Here is a 19341-nt window from a genome sequence, read left to right as displayed (position 1 = left end):
TACATAGTGGATTTGAATCAGTTATTAACTTTATTTTTGTTCTCTTTTTAGGAGATGGAACTCCACTAGGGAAGGGTGGATTGTTAGACCCCGAAGTAGGATGGTTTCATTTAGTAATTTTTTGCTTAGTAGTTATTTTACCGATCCTTTATTGTATAATTCAGGATCCTCGAGCTGAAAATATTCGTCGAGCGGCATTAGAGCAAGTAGAAAATGCTCGTCTAATAGAAATTAGAGGCAGATCGCCTACTAATGCGGGAGATAATTAGCGTTTCAACTTATGATTCGACTAATCATTTTCCACTTGATCAAGTGATGTGTTGCATATGTACGGATGAATTTGTAGACATATGCAATGTCCATACTCTATCCTGTCTACATGCCTTTATTGAGACATGTTTGACAAACTACATATCCCAAACACCCAGTGTCTAATGTCCTATTTGTAGGACAAAATTTAGATATACTTGAAGGTAAAATGATTGTAAATTCTAATAAATAAATAAATTTAATGTATTAGTAATTATTTTCTCGTTTGTTGTATATATTATAACTTTCATGGTCACATGAATGTATAAGTATGGGTACCATATGCCTAGTTTAAAAAAAAAATCAAAGTTTGTTTGGGCTATGAACATATATATATTCCTCTAATATATATGAGTGCGCGCGCATATGCGTGTCTATTTTTATTTTTTAAAAAATCATATGTTTACTTTTTAGTCTAATTATTATATCATATAAAATAAAAAACTTAATTTTTTTATTTATTTTTTATCATAAATTATTATGATTGATTATAAGAGAATAAACTAAGAAAAGACAAAAATCAAAAACTTCCAAAAAAAAAAAAATCTAGTATCAATCAATCACAAATTACATAAGAAAAATAATGATCTTAACTAAATGAATTCGTATCCAACACAGCAAAATAATTCTCATAAAAGTCTGCAAAGAGGTTCATTTCAACATTATTATCATTCAATGATCTCCCTTTCCTTTCTCTACGATGTTTAATAGCATTAAAATCACCTCCAATAATCCACTCACCAAACCTCCTTCAACTCCAACAACTTAGCTCACAACTTTTTCTTTTTGCTCAGAACACGAGATGAATAAAAAATTACAACATAATAAAAATGATCCTTCCAAAATACTTTTATTCCAAAATAACACTCTCCTTTGAAACTATGTAACACCACCATCGCCCCTTCCCTCCATAAAGTTATCAACCTACCGGATAATCTGCTTGAATTAGAAAAGGAGTAACCGATAGAAGTATTGTTCCACATACTTTTTGTAAAAAAAATCTTGCATAGAAGTCGACTTTGTTTCTTGAATCAAAAATATATCCATTTCACCTTTTTTAATCATCGAACTAATTCTTCTCCTTTTAAGAGTGTTCCTACCCCCCCCCCCCCCCTCCCTAATATTCAACAAACCAGTGATCATTTCAAACAAATTGTATTCTTCTTCTCTCCTACCTTCCTTCCCTTGTCTATCTTCACCACTTTCTCAATTTTCTTAAGCAAACTCTTTTTACCTTCCCCATCCACAACTCCCAAAGCTTCAATCGGCCCGACCAAATTTTACCCTGAATATCACCATCTAAGAACTCCCAGTATTTTGTATTATTCGTATAAATATCATAATTTTGTTTTGATCCCCATAAACCACCGCCACTGCACTACTGCTATTGTCGGCTGACACAGAATAATCGCAAGCAGAATCTATCGCAGATTTCAACGAAATAGGAACAGAAGCTTCCTTCTTACTAACCAACGGATACATCAATGAATTAACTTGAATCTTCCTTTTAATATTCCTCAAATTATTTAAATCCCCCTTGTTTAATACTCCCCCAAATTCCCTCATATTCCTAAATTTAACCTTCTTGGATCAAGCACAATTAAACGAGTCTATGATAGCTTTATCCACCTCTAGATTCTTCCCGTCCATAGAATGACGTTGGATAACAAAGGAGCTTTTGAACTGCTTCAGATGGTTTTGGGAATTAATGTTTGTAATGGCCCTGTCATAATGAACTAACTCAGTATTCTTGTTTTGAACAATATGAACAACAGAAAGAATTGATTCATTTACGGCTTCACAAGAACTACCAGCATTAGTTCCCTTCCTCTCGAAACTCCTTGGATCAGGAACAGAAAGATTATTCTGATCATAGAATTCCTCAATGCTATCTTCGGATTGCTCCCCTTTCACAAGCATTCTCCCCAAACGATCCGTTCGACCAAGCAACATCAGAATCCTCAGAATCAGACGATATCGAATCAATAATTTGAGTTGAAAGAATACCTGAATTACGACACTGATGCTCGCATTCTTCACAGAGAGACAAGGAAAAACTCTTCCCATCAATAATCACTGAGATCGTTTACTGAGAATAAAGGATAAATTAACTTTCAACGTGATTCTAGCACAATCAAATCTGATGTCGTTGGAATGGAAGTGTCATCATCCAAACTGATGAATGTGCCGAAGGAATTCGCCAATGCCACCAAAAAATCCTTATGCCACACGAAACACAGAACACCATAAACTCCCACACTAATCAACCTCTCCTCACCTACCTCTTCCGCTTTCCACCTCCTAACCTCTGAAAATAATACCTTCCACCTCTAATCCTCTTCCCCTAACAATTCCTCCAAAGCTTGCTCTTCCGCTTCCTCTAATAAATAGAGATTCTGAACCAAAATGGAAACCTTAATCACGGAAAAACCTTACATCTCTAAAGCATCTTGAATCCTGTAATAAGATCCGGGAATAGATACATCCCCCACTATAGCTTTCGATAATCTCTTCCTATCTTCCTCCCTCGAAGAATGCCGCAAAAATCACTTCTCCTCTATGACCACCTTAGATTGATTATTGACCAATGTCTCTGCATAAGGTCTGAAACCCCTCCTCAAATAAGACCCCACTACAACATGACCATATTGATCTTGAATAAGATTCAGATGCTTGAACCCCGATCCCCTCAACCCCTTGCCACGAATCTCAACTTCCTTACCCCTAAACCTCTCATATTTAGGCAGGTTCGCATGTATTTTCTTCCCGACAATGATCACGTTATCCAACTTTATTGTTAGGAGCCTCGCGTCCTCCACCTCTTTGAACCTTGCAAAACTGAATTTCTTCCCAAATTTGTTCCTCCTAGGAGCGATCAAAACTTCTACAACCTCCCCAATACATCCAAACAGCTCATGAAAATCCTTCGCCTCACATTTTCTTGGAAATTCAAAAAATTACACCGAAACCACATCCTTCCCCCCTACTCCCTCCGGTCTTCTACCAGGCGGAAAGGAATCCCAACTAGGAGCCCAACTCCGAAAATGATTCTTGTTCACCTCTGTCCACCCGTCGGAGCGGTGGAAGGAACCATCGGGCATTCGCAAATCTACAAACCCTAACCCCCAAATATCTCCGCTATTTCCTCTCTCTCTTTCTCTCTCCAATTTTTGTACAAATATTTGTGCCACAGAATATGTTTTCTATAAGTTAGATAGTATGCAGTGGCGGATTAACATGGGAGCGGGAGGGTGCCACTGCACCCCTCAAAAAATATAGATTGTTTTATATAATCTTTCTGCCACTGATTTACACATTAGCCTACCATAATTTCAGCCAAAATGATAGATAATCTTTCTAACTTTACTTAAACAACTACACATATGTATTGTTGCATTTCTCACCTGACTGATTCCTTAATAATAGATAGTACAAGCTTTTATTTTCATATATTTATTATAGGAAACTTTTAGATTTATTTTATTAGTAAATGTCTAATAATTTTAACAATCATGAGTTTTAACCAAGTACCGTTTGATAAAAATTGAAATAAAATTTAATTTATTTAAAATAAAATAAATGATATGTCACTGAAAAAAAGTTTGATTAAATAACAGGTCGAATCTATCCAACTAATATTGTTAGAGAAGTTCGGGAAGCAAGGCTCCATAATATCAATGAATCAAACTTTATGGTTACAAAAGGCCTTGACACTACGTATCTATCCAAAATTTTAAGACAATAAAATATGGGCACATCTCTTATAAGTTATAAATTAACATTTTTTCTATTCCTAATCAATATAACACTTTAGCACTTTCACATTTGAAATCCAACAATTATATTTAAAGGTACTAAAATATTCAGCTAATAAATAAAACTAAATTGATTTAAATTTTTTTAACTATAAAAATAATTATGTTTGTTTATAAAACTAATATATAAAATATTTCTTAACTATAAATTACTTAAATAAATTTGAGTTAAAAAAAATCTTAAATCAATTATCTTTAAATCAAAAAAAGAGTTAAATCTTAAAAGAGTTAGATTGAAAGATGATTTTTTTCTCTAGTTTATTATCAATTGATACTTTTAAATTTGTATTTCAAACTAATTATGCAGGTCACCATTTTTCTTAAAATTTTTGTAGTTTTCTAGTTGTTTGAAAATGGCCATTATATTAGATATTTATTCGTATTGGTGTTAGAATAAATAGATTTTAGTGTCTTGGCAATTTAGTTTTACCTTTTTTTTTAATTGATAGTTAATTTGTAAATATTTTATCATGTTATATAAAAGTCGAGTTCTTATTTTTTTTAAGTTAATAGTAATTAATTTGTGTATTTTTTAAGAGCGACACAATGGTTAATTATAAAAAATTGTTATATTTTAAGAGAAAAACTTTTTAAGATAAATATTAATAGCACCCCTTAACTTTTTGATCAAGATCCGCCACTGATAGTATGAACATGTTTTTGCAAATTAATATAAATTGAATATTTATGTTTTCATTGTGTTTACTCCTACTACTACTTCCATGTTGATTAAGGAAACACGAATTCTTACTCTTGAATTTTTGCAGCATACTTAAAAATTGACCAGCTCCTCGCCAAGCATTGATTAATGATTTTTTGTTCTCTTTTCTTTCATTTCGAATGTTATTTGGTATCAATTAAGTTTTCGAAAATTTGTTCTTAATTCATCTACTTGCTTCTCTAACTAGCTTAATAAGGCTACTTTCCTTAGACCATCTTCAATGGTGCAACCCACTTTAGAGTTTTTTATGGGTCCTACCAGTCATATCATCTCAAAATAATTTATTTAGTATTTATTTTATTAGTGTAATTCAAATGGGTCCCACAACTTTATCTCATAAATTAATTTGATTGGGTATTACAATTTTTTACTAGTTGCATTGCAATGCAACTCTACTATGACATGACATTTTCATTCAATATTTAATTATTATATTGATGTCTAGTTGGAGAACTCATTGAAAAATACCACATTGAAGATGCTGTTAATAATAAATTGTCATTACTTTATTACTCCAACTTCTCCTGCATGATCACACCCTCCATTCACATGTACAAGCCCACACATTTCACATAGAAGGATTAAGCTTATTCAACATTTTATTGAATGCATTATCAAATGACTTACGTTTGTTTTAGTTTTTTTTAATTAATTTTTGTAGTGGTACATATTTTTGTAGAAACAATTACTCAATTAGCTAGACCAGTGTTTAAGGGATATTGATAAACAATACATATTTTACTTCATCAAAAACAACCCAGTTGGTTAGTATAAACTAAATTATTACTATTTTATGAATATTTCCAAATTGTAATGCTTGAATCTTTATGGTTACTATATGATTTTTTTAAGGTTTGGACATCTGAAATGTCCATTAGAAAGTAGGTTGATTTTTGGAATAATGCATCTTCTTAAACATTGATGTCCAATACTTGGTTTCTTTTTTAGGTACTACATTTTGATTCGATTTTGCAGCATGAGCAACCAAGGTATTATCAGTTTATTAATGTATGTTTTCATCACAACACAGTAGAGCTAAATCAGTCATTAACTTTATTTTTGTTTTCTTTTAGGAGATAGAACTCCACCAGGGAAGGATGGATTGTTAGACCTCGTAGTAGGATGGTCTCCTTTGATAATTTTTTGTTTAGTAGTTATTTTATCGTTCCTTTATTATATAACTAAGGATCCTCGAGCTGAAAATGTTCGTCGAGCAGCATTAGAGCAAGCAGAAAATGCTTGTCTTACAGCATTAGAGGCAGATCGCCTACTAATGCAGGAGATAGTTAGTGTTTCAACTTATGATTCGACTAATCATTTTCCACTTGATTAAGAGATGTGTTGCATTTGTACGGATGAATTTGTAGACTGATGCAATGTCCATACTCTACCATGTCTACATGCCTTCTGGGAGACATGTTTGACAAACTACATATCCCAAATACTCAATGTCCAATGTCCTATTTGTAGAGCAAAATTTAGAGATACTTGAGGGTAAAATGATTGTAACTTCTAATAAATAAATAAATTTAATGTATTAATTTTTTCTCGTTTGTTGTATTTATTATAACTTTCATGGTCACATGGATGTATAACTTATAAGTATGGCTACCATATGCCGTAGTTTGAAAAAAAATCAAGTTTGTTTGGTTATTATTATTACACCTATCAAGGAATATACACGACTGATAGGAGGAAGAGGATCAAGAAACAAAATTTGTGTGTGAATATTTTGGTAATTATCATTCAAACCCTTCAAGAAACAAGTGACGTATTCCATCTGTTTGAAATTGTGAACAACCTTGGATAAATCACAAGTACAAGGGGTAGTGCAAGAACAAGAAGGGGTCGATCTTATATCTTCTAATTCATCCCATAGGATTTTCAAATCCGTGATGTAAGTTGATAAAGAGCGTTCACCTTGTTGTATGGAATGAATTTCACGAAGGAGATCTGGAAAGCTAAAATGATTACCTTTGGTAAATCTTTCGCGAAGGTCTTCTCATAGATCAAATACAGAACGAAGCAAATCATGCTCTGCGCTATGTGCGGTGAAAGGGTGCATGCGGTTTATGCAAGAGAGCACCATGTTGTTCGCACGATCCCATAGCTCAAAGTTTGGGTTAGTCTCCGGGGATTTTGGAAGCGTGTCGTTGATGAAGGAGACATTGTTCTTCGATGTTAGGGCACGTTTCATTGATTTGCTCCAATTGTGGTAATTTTTATCATCAAGTGGAGGTGCGACGATGGTGGCTCCAAAATTTTCACCAGGATGTAGGTAGTATGGATTTATAGGGTTCATTGATGGATCTTGAAAGGAATTTGGTGTTTCTGTACTATGAATGGATTCGGAGATTCAATTTTGAAGAGAGAAGCTATAGATTCTAGCTTCAAATAGAAACAATTCTTAAGATAGAACGAATTCTTGAGTACTTTTGATAAACCAAACATCTTAAAATTACTCAGAATCAATTATACAGCTCTAGAATTGATTCGAAATTCCAAACCAAACATCTTTTCATTATCAAAATTTACATATATGTACAAATAATTTTTCTAACACCTCATTTTCTTTTTATTTTCTTTTTTTATACATTATCAACCTATCACATCTATGACATCACACTTTCTACTTCTCTCTCTCAACATATTGCAAGGTGTTAGGGAGTCCACAACATTTTCCATTCAGTATATTAAGAATCCGAATTTCAACAAGAGCATACGCTAAATCAGCTTATTTGAGGGGAGGAAGAAAAACGAGTGGTATACTAGATATCAGTATTAATCGCTTTACTAACTTGATTATTTCTACATAATGGAACTCTGGTATGAATCTGTGAAAACATCCATATTGCTTTATTAACTTCATTATTTCTACATGATAAAACGCTTGTATGAATCTGTGAAAACATCCAAATCGTAAACGTAATCATTAATCAGCAAATTATGCAGGGACTTTTTAAGTCATCGTACTTGCAACAGAGGTTCCATAGATCATTAGACGTCTGAGGAATCGAAAGATATTAGCAAACACGAGCATTATGTTGAAATGAATCTTATAATATGCATGGTCATCTATTATCACTCTACATCTCCCTCCAGGGAAAACATGGCAAGGGTTCAAAACAAATTTGTAGTATTTTTAGGCCAACTTGCAGATTAAATGATGTTCGCCGACACAAATGATATATTCCTCCTGTGTTTTCTTTTTCCCAAAAAGAAGAATCTCCAACAAGTAAAATGAAGCAAGAAAACTTGCTAGGCTAGGCTGGCTAAAGAAAAGGAAATACAGCTCTAGTCCTGCTATTTTATTCTCCAACGGTCAAACCAAATCCAAATTTGTAGTCTTTTTTCTTGTGATCAAGCTGCAATAAGTAAATATGAAAATTATGTCAAAGAATGATGAATAATCTGATAAAACTACCCCAATAACAAAGGAAAGTGCTCTGACCTCGGCAGAAAGAATGAAGTTCAGACCCATGTTTAACCGCTCCTCCAAAAATGCAGCACAAACGCCATTGGAATCAACCTTTCCCCTAAGGCGGCACTATAATAAACAACACAAGATGTTGAAACAAGATAAGAAGGTTTTTCAACTGGATAAAATGGGTCAAATTTTCATCACAATGAGCAAAGTTAAAGAACTTTAAATGGACAACTGTGATTCTAATCAGCTTTCAAAGGGAGACATGGGTAAGTTTCTTCCTCAAAATTCACATTGTGTCATACCAAGTGCCATTTAAAATAAAGAAATAGGCATAAAAATTGTGGAATCGTTTAAAATCAGCCAAGGAATGACAAAGCATCACACCAAATATGTAGTACTGAGTACCTGTCTAAGAATGTAGTCATAACCAAAGCTAGCAGTGACGTCTCTTGACATGGAGTTGAAGTTGCACATCAAATCAGTAGCCAGAGAAACCTGCAAGTAAAATTTAATGTAAGAAATAAAAAGGACTATGGAAAGCAAGCACAAAGTTTCTATGTCATGATTGACTCACCTTATCAGATACCTTCTGAACATAGCTTAGAAGGGCCATTCCAGTGCTGGCAATTTGTCCAGTGGCAACCTGGATGAATACAAGCAATTTGATATATTTTGGTAGCCATATAAAATGAATAAAATAAGTAGGTGATAAAAATGGAAACATTGAACAGAAAATAAGATAATATGTAGGATATGTTAACAATCCCAGATAGCATAGCAGAGCATCCACAAACGATATAGCAGAATAATGGGATGCCTACTATTCTATAGAATGGAGGAGCACTATCACAGCTATATTCCCACTATTCGTGGTTGCAACAATGAACTGTGATACAGTGGCAAGTACTGTAGCAGTCAGGGCCCCCACCACACCATGACAGTGCTAATGGTAGCCCTTTGTAGGATAACAATAACCAATGATGTACAATTGGATACTATATCCGCTTGGTATAATATCTTTATGGTGTACACAATTGTATTATAACAGAAAGAATAGAAAAACAAAATCCTTGAAATTGACTTAGGAAGCAGCATAATGTATAGGGCAGAATATTTGTACAGACATCAGATAATGCATGTAAGAACATCCAAAATTAAATAAATATAAGCAGAGGGAAGCAGGCAAGTTGCAGATAATGCATGTAAAAACATGTCTTGAGTCATCATTACCATTTTATCAGTGTTATAGCGAGCAGCATAACCAACACCAGACTTCCGATGTTGACCAGTCCAAAATACCTCCCCACCCAATGATAAATGATTGGTTACACTCTGCAAAACAAAAGTCAATAATAAAATGGATTTATTTGCATGTCAATAAGTTATACGACACTGTGCAACAGATTGAATCAGTAGATATGTTACGGATTAGGGGATAAAACAGTAAAGCTTGTAAACTATTTAGAATAACGATAATCTAAAATAGACCTAATGCAGAGATGATTCAATCATCCAATCAAAACAACAACACAAGCAATTATACATCAACCCATGATAACGGAAAAAAATTGCCCATAACAAACAGAATGTATCTCAAAAAACCTAAGCTGATGGCCTGATGCACAAGTCCATACATTTATAATAGTATACATAAATACATAAATTGAACTTACTAAGCGCTTCGTACGAAGAAGAAACTAAAAATTCTCACTCAACAATGACATTGACAGATTGACCATCACATGACTTAAATATGAGCTAAACTACTAAAGTTAAAAGTATTAAAAACAATCAATTATATATCTGAAGAGCATGCATTATTTCCATTTCTTGAAAATTTGCTAGCTTCCATATATCTATATATCACTGTTTAAGTAGAAATGTCCACCTTAAAATAACTGTAGAGTTAGTTTTCACTTAGAATCCCAGCACTGCACTGTTATAAATTATAACCCTTCTTTTATTCAAAAATTTAACTGTAGATTAAGGAAGTAGAGTAGGTCATTTGTGATTGCTTAATCATACTCAGAAGTAGATAGGATTGCTGACAGTACAATGTCAATCAGTTCAAACAAAACCACATAGCTGTATGCAAGTAATATACTGTAATAACAGTAAAAAAAACTAAATTATGATATCCCTCAGTTTCCTAATACACACAAGTAATATAAATGACTTTTTCCTACCAAAATCTCATAAAACAGGCACTTGAAGAAGAAGAAGAAAAAAAAGAGCAACACGTTGGATGCAGATCCCCTACCTGAATATAACTTGCTCCTAGCAAAGATCCATTTCCTAGTTGAATCTGGGTCCTATAATCCTTTCCCTGAAAAATATAAATGAATTATTAAATAAGGAAACTACTTGAGGACACTTTACATGCATAGTCAGAGAAAGTTCCACTAAGAAACTACCAAAACAATATGTAAATGGATAACTAGTAGATGAGGGCATCAAATGAAATAATCTAGATTCTAAAAAAGGAAAACTAACAGACCTTGTAATCAAAGTTGACAATCCCTTGCGACGCATGTGGCTCACTTGATAGCTGTAAAAAAGCAAGAAAGTAGAAGGTTATGAGAAATTAAAGAGACAACAAGAAAAAAAAACAAAACAAAAAAAAGCTAAAAATGGAGATGGGTAAGGAGATGTGTAAACCAAGTACTCTACAAATAAATTGAGTGGTCATTAGATGGCAGAGAAATTTTCCTTCCACCAATAAGTTGTAAGTTATCATTTCAAACACAAAACTAGACACAAGAAAACAGGCTCTCATCATAATACTTAATAATAAAATCTAAAAGATACACATGCTAACTAATCAGTGAAATAGAAACAACAGAAAATCATAAGCTATATTACTTTAAACCGAATCAAGCATACACACCTGAGCATTGGCTTTTACAGTGAGATTCTCAGTCAAGTCATACTTGACTCTAGCAGTTACCCTGCCGTCAGTCAAAGCTCTCCCCATAAGCAACATCTGCAAAACATCACCACGGTTAATAATAATAATAATAATAATGCATTATAGCATAAAACAAACAACTAATAAAGTTCTTTTACCTTAGGATGATCAATGACAGTTGCACCAAATTCATAGTTAGCAGTTGGAATTTTAATAATCTCCGCGGACTGAGAAGGAACCTCAGTAGGTCCCATCGAAACACTGCTCAAATCAAATCATATAAACAAAAACCTACAAACCAAATTTAACTTCAAACAAAAAATACAAGCAAAATGTACCTGTGGTTGAGAGAGAATTTCTGATTGAGCATTTTCGTGAAATCAAAACGCATACCCTCGAAAAGCTCAGGTTTCAACGACACTAAAAAAACACCGAAATTCTAACTGTGAAGTATAATCTATAATCCACAATCAATAATCTCTAATCTATGATCTATAATCGTACAATTTGAAGAAATAGAAATGAGAAATGAAATGAACATACTCATAGCTTCGCGATGAAGCTCTTCGAAGGGAATGGGACAAGGAAGGTTGGAGTAATCGACTTTGACATCGGCGTTCTTGTCGTCGGCGGTGGGAATCGGAGGAACCATCGACGCCATTGTTGAGATCGGAGAATCGTGATTTGGAATTTTCTAAAACCCCTCAAAGAGCTATTCTCGACGACTGCTAAAACCCTAGTAAGCTCTTTTGCATCACTCTCTCACTATAGCTTTTACGCAACTTTCCTTCGCTTCACATTTCTACCCGACCCGTTTAGGAACGGGTCTGGGTTTTAAACGGATCCGTAAATGCAGTTTTTACCGTCTATTACCAGAATCACCAAACCGTTAAAAAATCGTTTGCTAACTAATTATTGAATTTTTATTTTTTTTAATTTCTAAATTATTTAATATTAAAATTTGCAGTAAACGGACTTTAAGTTATATTTAAAATAAGAGAAATACTAATCAATACCCTTCGAGCACTCTTTAAATAAGTTATTTTAAAAATGCGTGTATTCAATTTATTGAAAATTAAAATATTAATTTTTATAAAAATTATTTTCTTTTTATTTAGTATGCTTAAAAAATATATTTAGCATACTCGTTAGCAATATCCTTAAAATAAATGTCCCCTTTTGAAATTATTATATACATTTGTTTTAAAAAAATAAACTTTCAACCAATAAAAAAATATGTATTCCATTCAATTACGGTTTTTATTTTTAAATATTAATATAATTTGATTACGAAGATTTCATAAAAAAAAAATTAGAGTTTAAATCTTACAAAGGTTTTTAAGGAAGCTTTATATCTTTTGGATACCTCACACACCATGTCAGTTGCCTAAAATGATTTTCTGTTTGCATAGATACATCTACGGAAGCATTTGATGTTATATTTGTGTAACACCCCAAATTCTAGATTAATTATTTATTCAATTAAATTAGCATGAATATAGGAGTCATTGTTATGTATATATATATATATATATATATATATATATATATATATATATATATATATATATATATATATATATATATATATATTGGTATTTTTATGTGAGTCATTACGATGATTCATGATGTTTTGATGAATATGATAGTTATGTGATGTTTATGTGAGTTATTCTGAAGCATTTGATATAGATGATGTTTTAGTGATTTTTGATGAATTATTTGACTTATGTGATGTTTTGATAATTCATGTGATGTTGTGGTGACTTGACGAAGATGAGTGTGATATGATGTTTTGGAGATTTATTTGATGATGTTGATGTGTTGGGGAATTATTGAGTATTTTAGATGATATATAATAATTAAGATAATTAGTTAATATTATTCTAATTAGTAAAATAGAATAATATTGATTATATATGATGATTGTGGTATCGGAGGATATGTATCCTTAGAATAGAGGGTAGTGTCTTTGATTAGAAGTTGAAGAATTAATTAATAAATATAATTATATGTAGTTATTTATTTGATTTGATTTATTAGAAAATTAGATGTTTTAATATAATTAGAATAAGGATTATTATTTAGATATAATAATAATAATAATAATAATAATAATATTATTAGATATTATTTGGTGATAGTACTAATAAATCAAATAATATAAAGTGTGTAGAGATTGTGGGGACAAATTAGTAATTGCGCGAGGATAAGTGAGGGTAAGATGGGAAATGCCATATTAGGGGTCCAAGGGTTAGAATTGACAAAAGGAAAATTTGGGACTCGAACCATTCATTTGTGCAATCGTAAGAATTGAAAAAGAGGCAGAGGTAAAGCAAGAGATAGGGCATAGAGAGGCAAAGAGGAATCATAGAGCAAGAAGAAGATTTGATAGCAAGCTTCAACCTAAGTTATGGGGAGTTTATCTAGATTATCATAAATGGTTTAAGTGATTGATAATTGTAATTGGGTTTTGGGAAATTTTGGATTATGAGGGTTTGATGATGATATGATGAATTTTGATGATTTGGATGTGTTAATATGCAATAGATGATACATATAGATTAGAATGTATGAAGATGTGTTTGGACTATGAAATATGGTGATTATAGGGTGTTTTTAGGGCTTATAATGTGTAAAAATCGCAAAGGAACTGGTCTGAAAAGTGCAGAAAAATTCAGCACGCGAACAGTGTGCAGTCGACGCAAACAGAGGTGCGATCGACGTAAATGCAGGCGAACGGTCGATGCATGGGTCAGCGCGGGAGGACCCGAGGTAGGGAGAATTTATGATTTTAAGCGAGTGGTCGATGCATGGGTTAGCACGAGCTGACCCGAGGTAGACCAATTTTTGACAGATTCTTGTAAAGGTCATAACTTGAGTTTCTGAACTCCGATTGATGCGCCGTTCAAAGCGTTTGAAAGCTAACACAATGAATTATACCATGGTGGAATAAAATGAATCATAGGATGTAGTCTTATAGTGCCTAAGTTATGATTAAGTGATGAACTACGTAGTTTCATGGTAATGATTAATTTATGAAGAAGTTTCTAAGAGATATTTATTCTGCTGCGAAGTTTGAAGTAATTTGATTAATGGCACTAAATATGCTATTTATGTTTAAATGTTTTACAATCCGTGTTACGAAGCAGGATAAATTTTTATATAAAGTTTTATGAAGATGTGACATCCTTGCTTTTGTTTTAAGTTTATTTATTTATTAAAAATATTCTTAAAAATTGTGGGATTTTAGAAGAGAGTTACAATTTGCGTCAGACTCTTCCTCTTCGCATTCTTCACTTTCTCATTTCAAAACTCTCACTTTCTCTCAATCTCAAAAATTAAACTTTCACCGAAGTTGTTTTCTTCCTCTCGAATTCGATCGATAACGTCAACATCAACTATCAACACATTCGAACAAGCTCCAAACTCCATTGAACCGGTAAGTTTTTGACGCTTCAAGTTATTGTAGAGTTTTTGTAATAGAGATTGAATTCGATTTTTAGGTTTAGAAATGATTGAGTAGTGTAAGAAATATGGTTTAGAGATAATGTAGGTACTGTTTCATGTGTAAAATTGACGATCAATCCATTAAAATAAAGTTTTTAACCCTCTACAATAGTGATCAGACGCCATAGTTGAGTTTTGGAGGTTTCATAACCTTCCGTAGATCCATCTACGAAAGAGTGGAACGTTGGATCATTCCGTAGATGCACCTACGGAAGAAACCCATTTTTTGAAATGTAAGGTACTTTCGTAGATGCTGTTAGAACAAGATTTGTTCTGATCAATATTCTTAGTTTTGATGATAACAAGGATATGAATTTTGTGTGAGATAATGTGGTACTCTAATACATTGTGTAACGCCCCAGACTGCTTTTAGGATGATCAACTGACCCCACAAACCAACACGGGTCTTTTCAGCATGCTTTGACCTCACTCGCACGCTTTCCGGGAAACTTCCCAGAAGGTCACCCATCCAAGAATTGCTCCAAGTCAAGCACGCTTAACTATGAAGTTCTTATGGAACGGGCTACCGAAAAGAAGATGCATCTTGTTGGTATAGGTAGTACCTATCAATCCTTATAAGACATCTTTCAACCATGCAGTCTCATCCCTGCACAGCCTCCGGATACCTCTCATTCCGATGTGGCGACCACCCTAGCCCCCATTGGCCTCAGGTGTTCCATACGGTGCAACCACCCCTCGCCTTCTTCGGCCTCGGGTGTTACATGCCCACCAGCTTCCGCATGATTCGTCCTCGAACCACATCGTACTGGAAGAGGTCTGGCTCTGATACCATTTGTAACGCCCCAGACTGCTTTTAGGATGATCAACTGACCCCACAAACCAACACGGGTCTTTTCAGCATGCTTTGACCTCACTCGCACGCTTTCCAGGAAACTTCCCAGAAGGTCACCCATCCAAGAATTGCTCCAAGTCAAGCACGCTTAACTATGAAGTTCTTATGGAACGGGCTACCGAAAAGAAGATGCATCTTGTTGGTATAGGTAGTACCTATCAATCTACAAGACATCTTTCAACCATGCAGTCTCATCCCTGCACAGCCTCCGGATACCTCTCATTCCGATGTGGCGACCACCCTAGCCCCCATTGGCCTCAGGTGTTCCATACGGTGCAACCACCCCTCGCCTTCTTCGGCCTCGGGTGTTACACATTGCAATTTCCATTTCAGGAAATATATAAAGAGTGCACAAATCAGCGCTAAGAAGCTTTGTCTCAGAAGGTTCAGCATGCAACATCAGAACATGGTCTGGCAAGACATCAGAAGATGGTCAAGGCAGAATCAGAACATGGGTCTATGGAAGCATCAGAAGAACTTGAGGTCAGAAGCAGAAGCACTGAAGTTCTCATGGTATCACGCTCAGAAGCACTTCAAGGTCAGAAGACAAGAAGATGCTATGCACCAAGCTGTTTGACTCTGATGATTTTCAAATATTATATTCAAACATCAGATCAGAAGAAAGTACAGGTGGCAGGCTACGCTGACTGACAAAAGGAACGTTGGAAGCTATTAAAGGCAACGTCAGTAGACACAGCGTGAACAAGGCTCGAGGTAGTTGACAAAAGCGTGAAACATTAAATGTAAAGCTGTACGGAACACGCAAAGCATTAAATGCGTTCAACGGTCATCTTCTCAAACGCCTATAAATATGAAGTTCTGATGAGAAGCAAGGTTAACAACTCTGAACAAAATTCTGTGAATATTAACTTGGTGAAACGCTGTTCAACTCAAAGCTCAGAAACTTCATCTTCATCAAAGCTCACTACATTGCTGTTGTAATATATTAGTGAGATTAAGCTTAAACGTTAAGAGAAATATCACTGTTGTGATTATAGCTTTTAAGAAGCATTGTAAAACTCTTATTTGATTACATTAATTTGTAAGTAACTAGAGTGATCAAGTGTTGATCAGGATACTCTAGGAAGTCTTAGCTTGTGTCTAAGCAGTTGTAATTAGAGTGATCACGTGGTGGTCAGGATACTCTAAGAAAGTCTTAGCTTGTGTCTAAGCATTTGTTCCTGGAGTGATCAGGTTGTGATCAGGATACTCTGGAAGACTTAGTCGCGGACTAAGTGGAAAACCATTGTAATCTGTTGCGATTAGTGGATTAAATCCTCAGGTGAGGTAAATCACTCCGTGGGGGTGGACTGGAGTAGTTTAGTTAACAACGAACCAGGATAAAAATAACTGTGCATATTGTTTTTATCATTCAAGTTTTTAGACTACACTTATTCAAACCCCCCCTTTCTAAGTGTTTTTCTATCCTTCAATTGGCATCAGAGCGCCGGTTCTAAGGTGCAAGCACTTAACTGTGTTTAGAAAAGATTCAGGAAGAGAAAAACGCTTCAGTAAAAGATGGCTGGTGAAATTCCAACAAATTCAACTCCATCTACATCTGGCTCTGCTGAGCAATACAATGGTAACAATGGTTATACTAGACCACCAATATTCGATGGTGAAAACTTTGAATACTGGAAAGATAAACTGGAAAGTTACTTTCTTGGTCTAGATGCTGATCTATGGGATCTTCTGTTGGATGGTTACGAACATCCTGTTAAAGCTACTGGTGTAAGGCTCACGAGAAGTGAAATGACTGATGATCAAAAGAAAGATTTCAAGAATCATCATAAATGCAGGACTGTTTTGCTGAATGCTATCTCTCATGCTGAGTATGAGAAGATATCTAACAGGGAAACTGCCCATGATATATATGAGTCATTGAAAATGACCCATGAGGGAAATGCTCAAGTCAAGGAGACTAAAGCTCTTGCTCTAATCCAGAAATATGAAGCCTTCAAGATGGAGGATGATGAAGACATTGAAAAGATGTCTTCAAGATTTCAAACTCTGACTGCTGGATTGAGAGTTCTGGATAAAGGCTACACCAAGGCTGATCATGTAAAGAAGATTATCAGAAGCTTACCCAGAAGATGGGGTCCAATGGTGACTGCATTCAAGATTGCCAAGAACCTGAATGAAGTTTCTTTGGAAGAGCTTATCAGTGCCTTGAGAAGCCATGAAATTGAGCTGGACGCAAATGAGCCTCAGAAGAAAGGTAAGTCTATTGCATTAAAATCTAATATCAAAAAATGCACTAACGCTTTTCAGGCTAGAGAAGAAGATCCTGAAGAATCAGAATCTGAAGAAGAAGATGAACTGTCCATGATCTCCAGAAGGGTGAACCAACTCTGGAAGAGCAAGCAAAGGAAGTTCAGAGGCTTCAGAAGTTCAAAGAAATTTGAACGAGGAGAATCTTCTGGTGACAGAAGATCTGACAAGAAGAAGCCTGTCTGCTATGAGTGCAATGAGCCTGGACATAACAAGAATGAGTGTCCAAAACTTCAGAAGGAGAATCCCAAGAAGAAGTTTCATAAGAAGAAAGGTCTTATGGCAACATGGGATGATTCTGAATCAGAATCAGGATCAGACTCTGAAGGAGAGCAGGCAAACTTTGCGCTGATGGCGACAGAAGATGATGGATCAGAATCTACATCAGAATCAGATTCTGAAGAGGTATTTTCTGAACTATCTAGAGAAGAGTTAGTTTCCAGTCTAACAGAGCTTCTTGAATTAAAAGCTCATCTTAGTATCAAATACAAAAAGCTAAAAAAGCAATTTGAATTTGAAACTAAGAAGCTTGAGTTGGAAAATTCTGAATTAAAAGAAAAAGTTTTAAAATTATCCAATAATGTTGGATCTCCTTCTGATTCAGAAAAATCCACTCCCAGTCTGAATCATATTCTGAAAGAATATGATTTAAGTTTCAGGAAGTTCTTATCTAGAAGTATTGGCAGAAGTCAACTAGCTTCTATGATATATGTTGTGTCTGGAAACAAAAGAGTTGGCATTGGTTATGAGGGTGAAATCCCATACAAGCTTGAATCTGTGGATGATATGAAAATATCATACAAGCCTCTGTATAACCAATTTAAATTTGGCCACTCCCATGATATTAAGCACACATCACATGCACAAAGTTTTCACATAACACACACAAAGAAGCATGTGACACAACCTAAGAAATATCATGGAACTCAGAATAAGAAATATCATGCTGTTCCTCCTGCTAAACCCAAGTTCAATCAGAACTTGAGGAGAACTAACAAGAAAGGACCCAAGAAATTGTGGGTACCTAAGGAAAAAATTATTCCTATTGCAGATATCCTTGGCGGCAAAGAGGACAGAAAGCAAAATGTCATGGTACCTGGACTCTGGGTGCTCGCGACACATGACGGGAAGAAGGTCTACATTCCAAGACATGGTGCTTAAACCAGGTGGAGAAGTCAAGTTTGGAGGAGATCAGAAGGGCAAAATCATTGGCTCTGGAACCATAAGTCTTGGTAACTCTCCTTCCATAACTAATGTACTTCTTGTAGAAGGATTAACGCATAACCTATTGTCCATAAGTCAATTAAGTGACAATGATTATGATATAATCTTCAATCAAAAGTCTTGCAAGGCTGTAAGTCAGAAGGATGACTCAATCCTATTTACAGGCAAGAGGAAGAACAACATTTATAAGATTGATCTTTCTGATCTTGAGAAGCAGAAGGTGACTTGTCTTATGTCTGTTTCTGAAGAGCAATGGGTCTGGCACAGAAGATTAGGACATGCTAGTTTGAGAAAGATTTCTCA

At 34.6% G+C, this 19341-nt stretch overlaps 1 protein-coding gene across 1 annotated transcript; it reads right to left on the bottom strand.

Moving 5' to 3' along the window:
* Positions 1-7866: 7866 nt before the first annotated feature.
* LOC131604013 (mitochondrial import receptor subunit TOM40-1-like) lies at positions 7867-11954 on the bottom strand. The gene is made up of 11 exons (XM_058876500.1): positions 11724-11954; positions 11519-11600; positions 11339-11441; positions 11160-11255; positions 10770-10820; positions 10533-10598; positions 9503-9604; positions 8847-8915; positions 8678-8767; positions 8297-8392; positions 7867-8210 (listed from the first exon to the last, which is right to left on the bottom strand). Exons 1-11 carry the CDS (start codon positions 11839-11841, stop codon positions 8154-8156), a joined length of 930 nt encoding a protein of 309 aa, XP_058732483.1. The 5' UTR covers positions 11842-11954; the 3' UTR covers positions 7867-8153.
* Positions 11955-19341: the final 7387 nt, after the last annotated feature.

The sequence above is a fragment of the Vicia villosa genome, linkage group LG5, assembly GCF_029867415.1.
Source record: "Vicia villosa cultivar HV-30 ecotype Madison, WI linkage group LG5, Vvil1.0, whole genome shotgun sequence".
Classification (NCBI taxonomy): Eukaryota; Viridiplantae; Streptophyta; class Magnoliopsida; order Fabales; family Fabaceae; genus Vicia; species Vicia villosa.
This window is presented reverse-complemented; position numbering and strand designations above follow the sequence as displayed.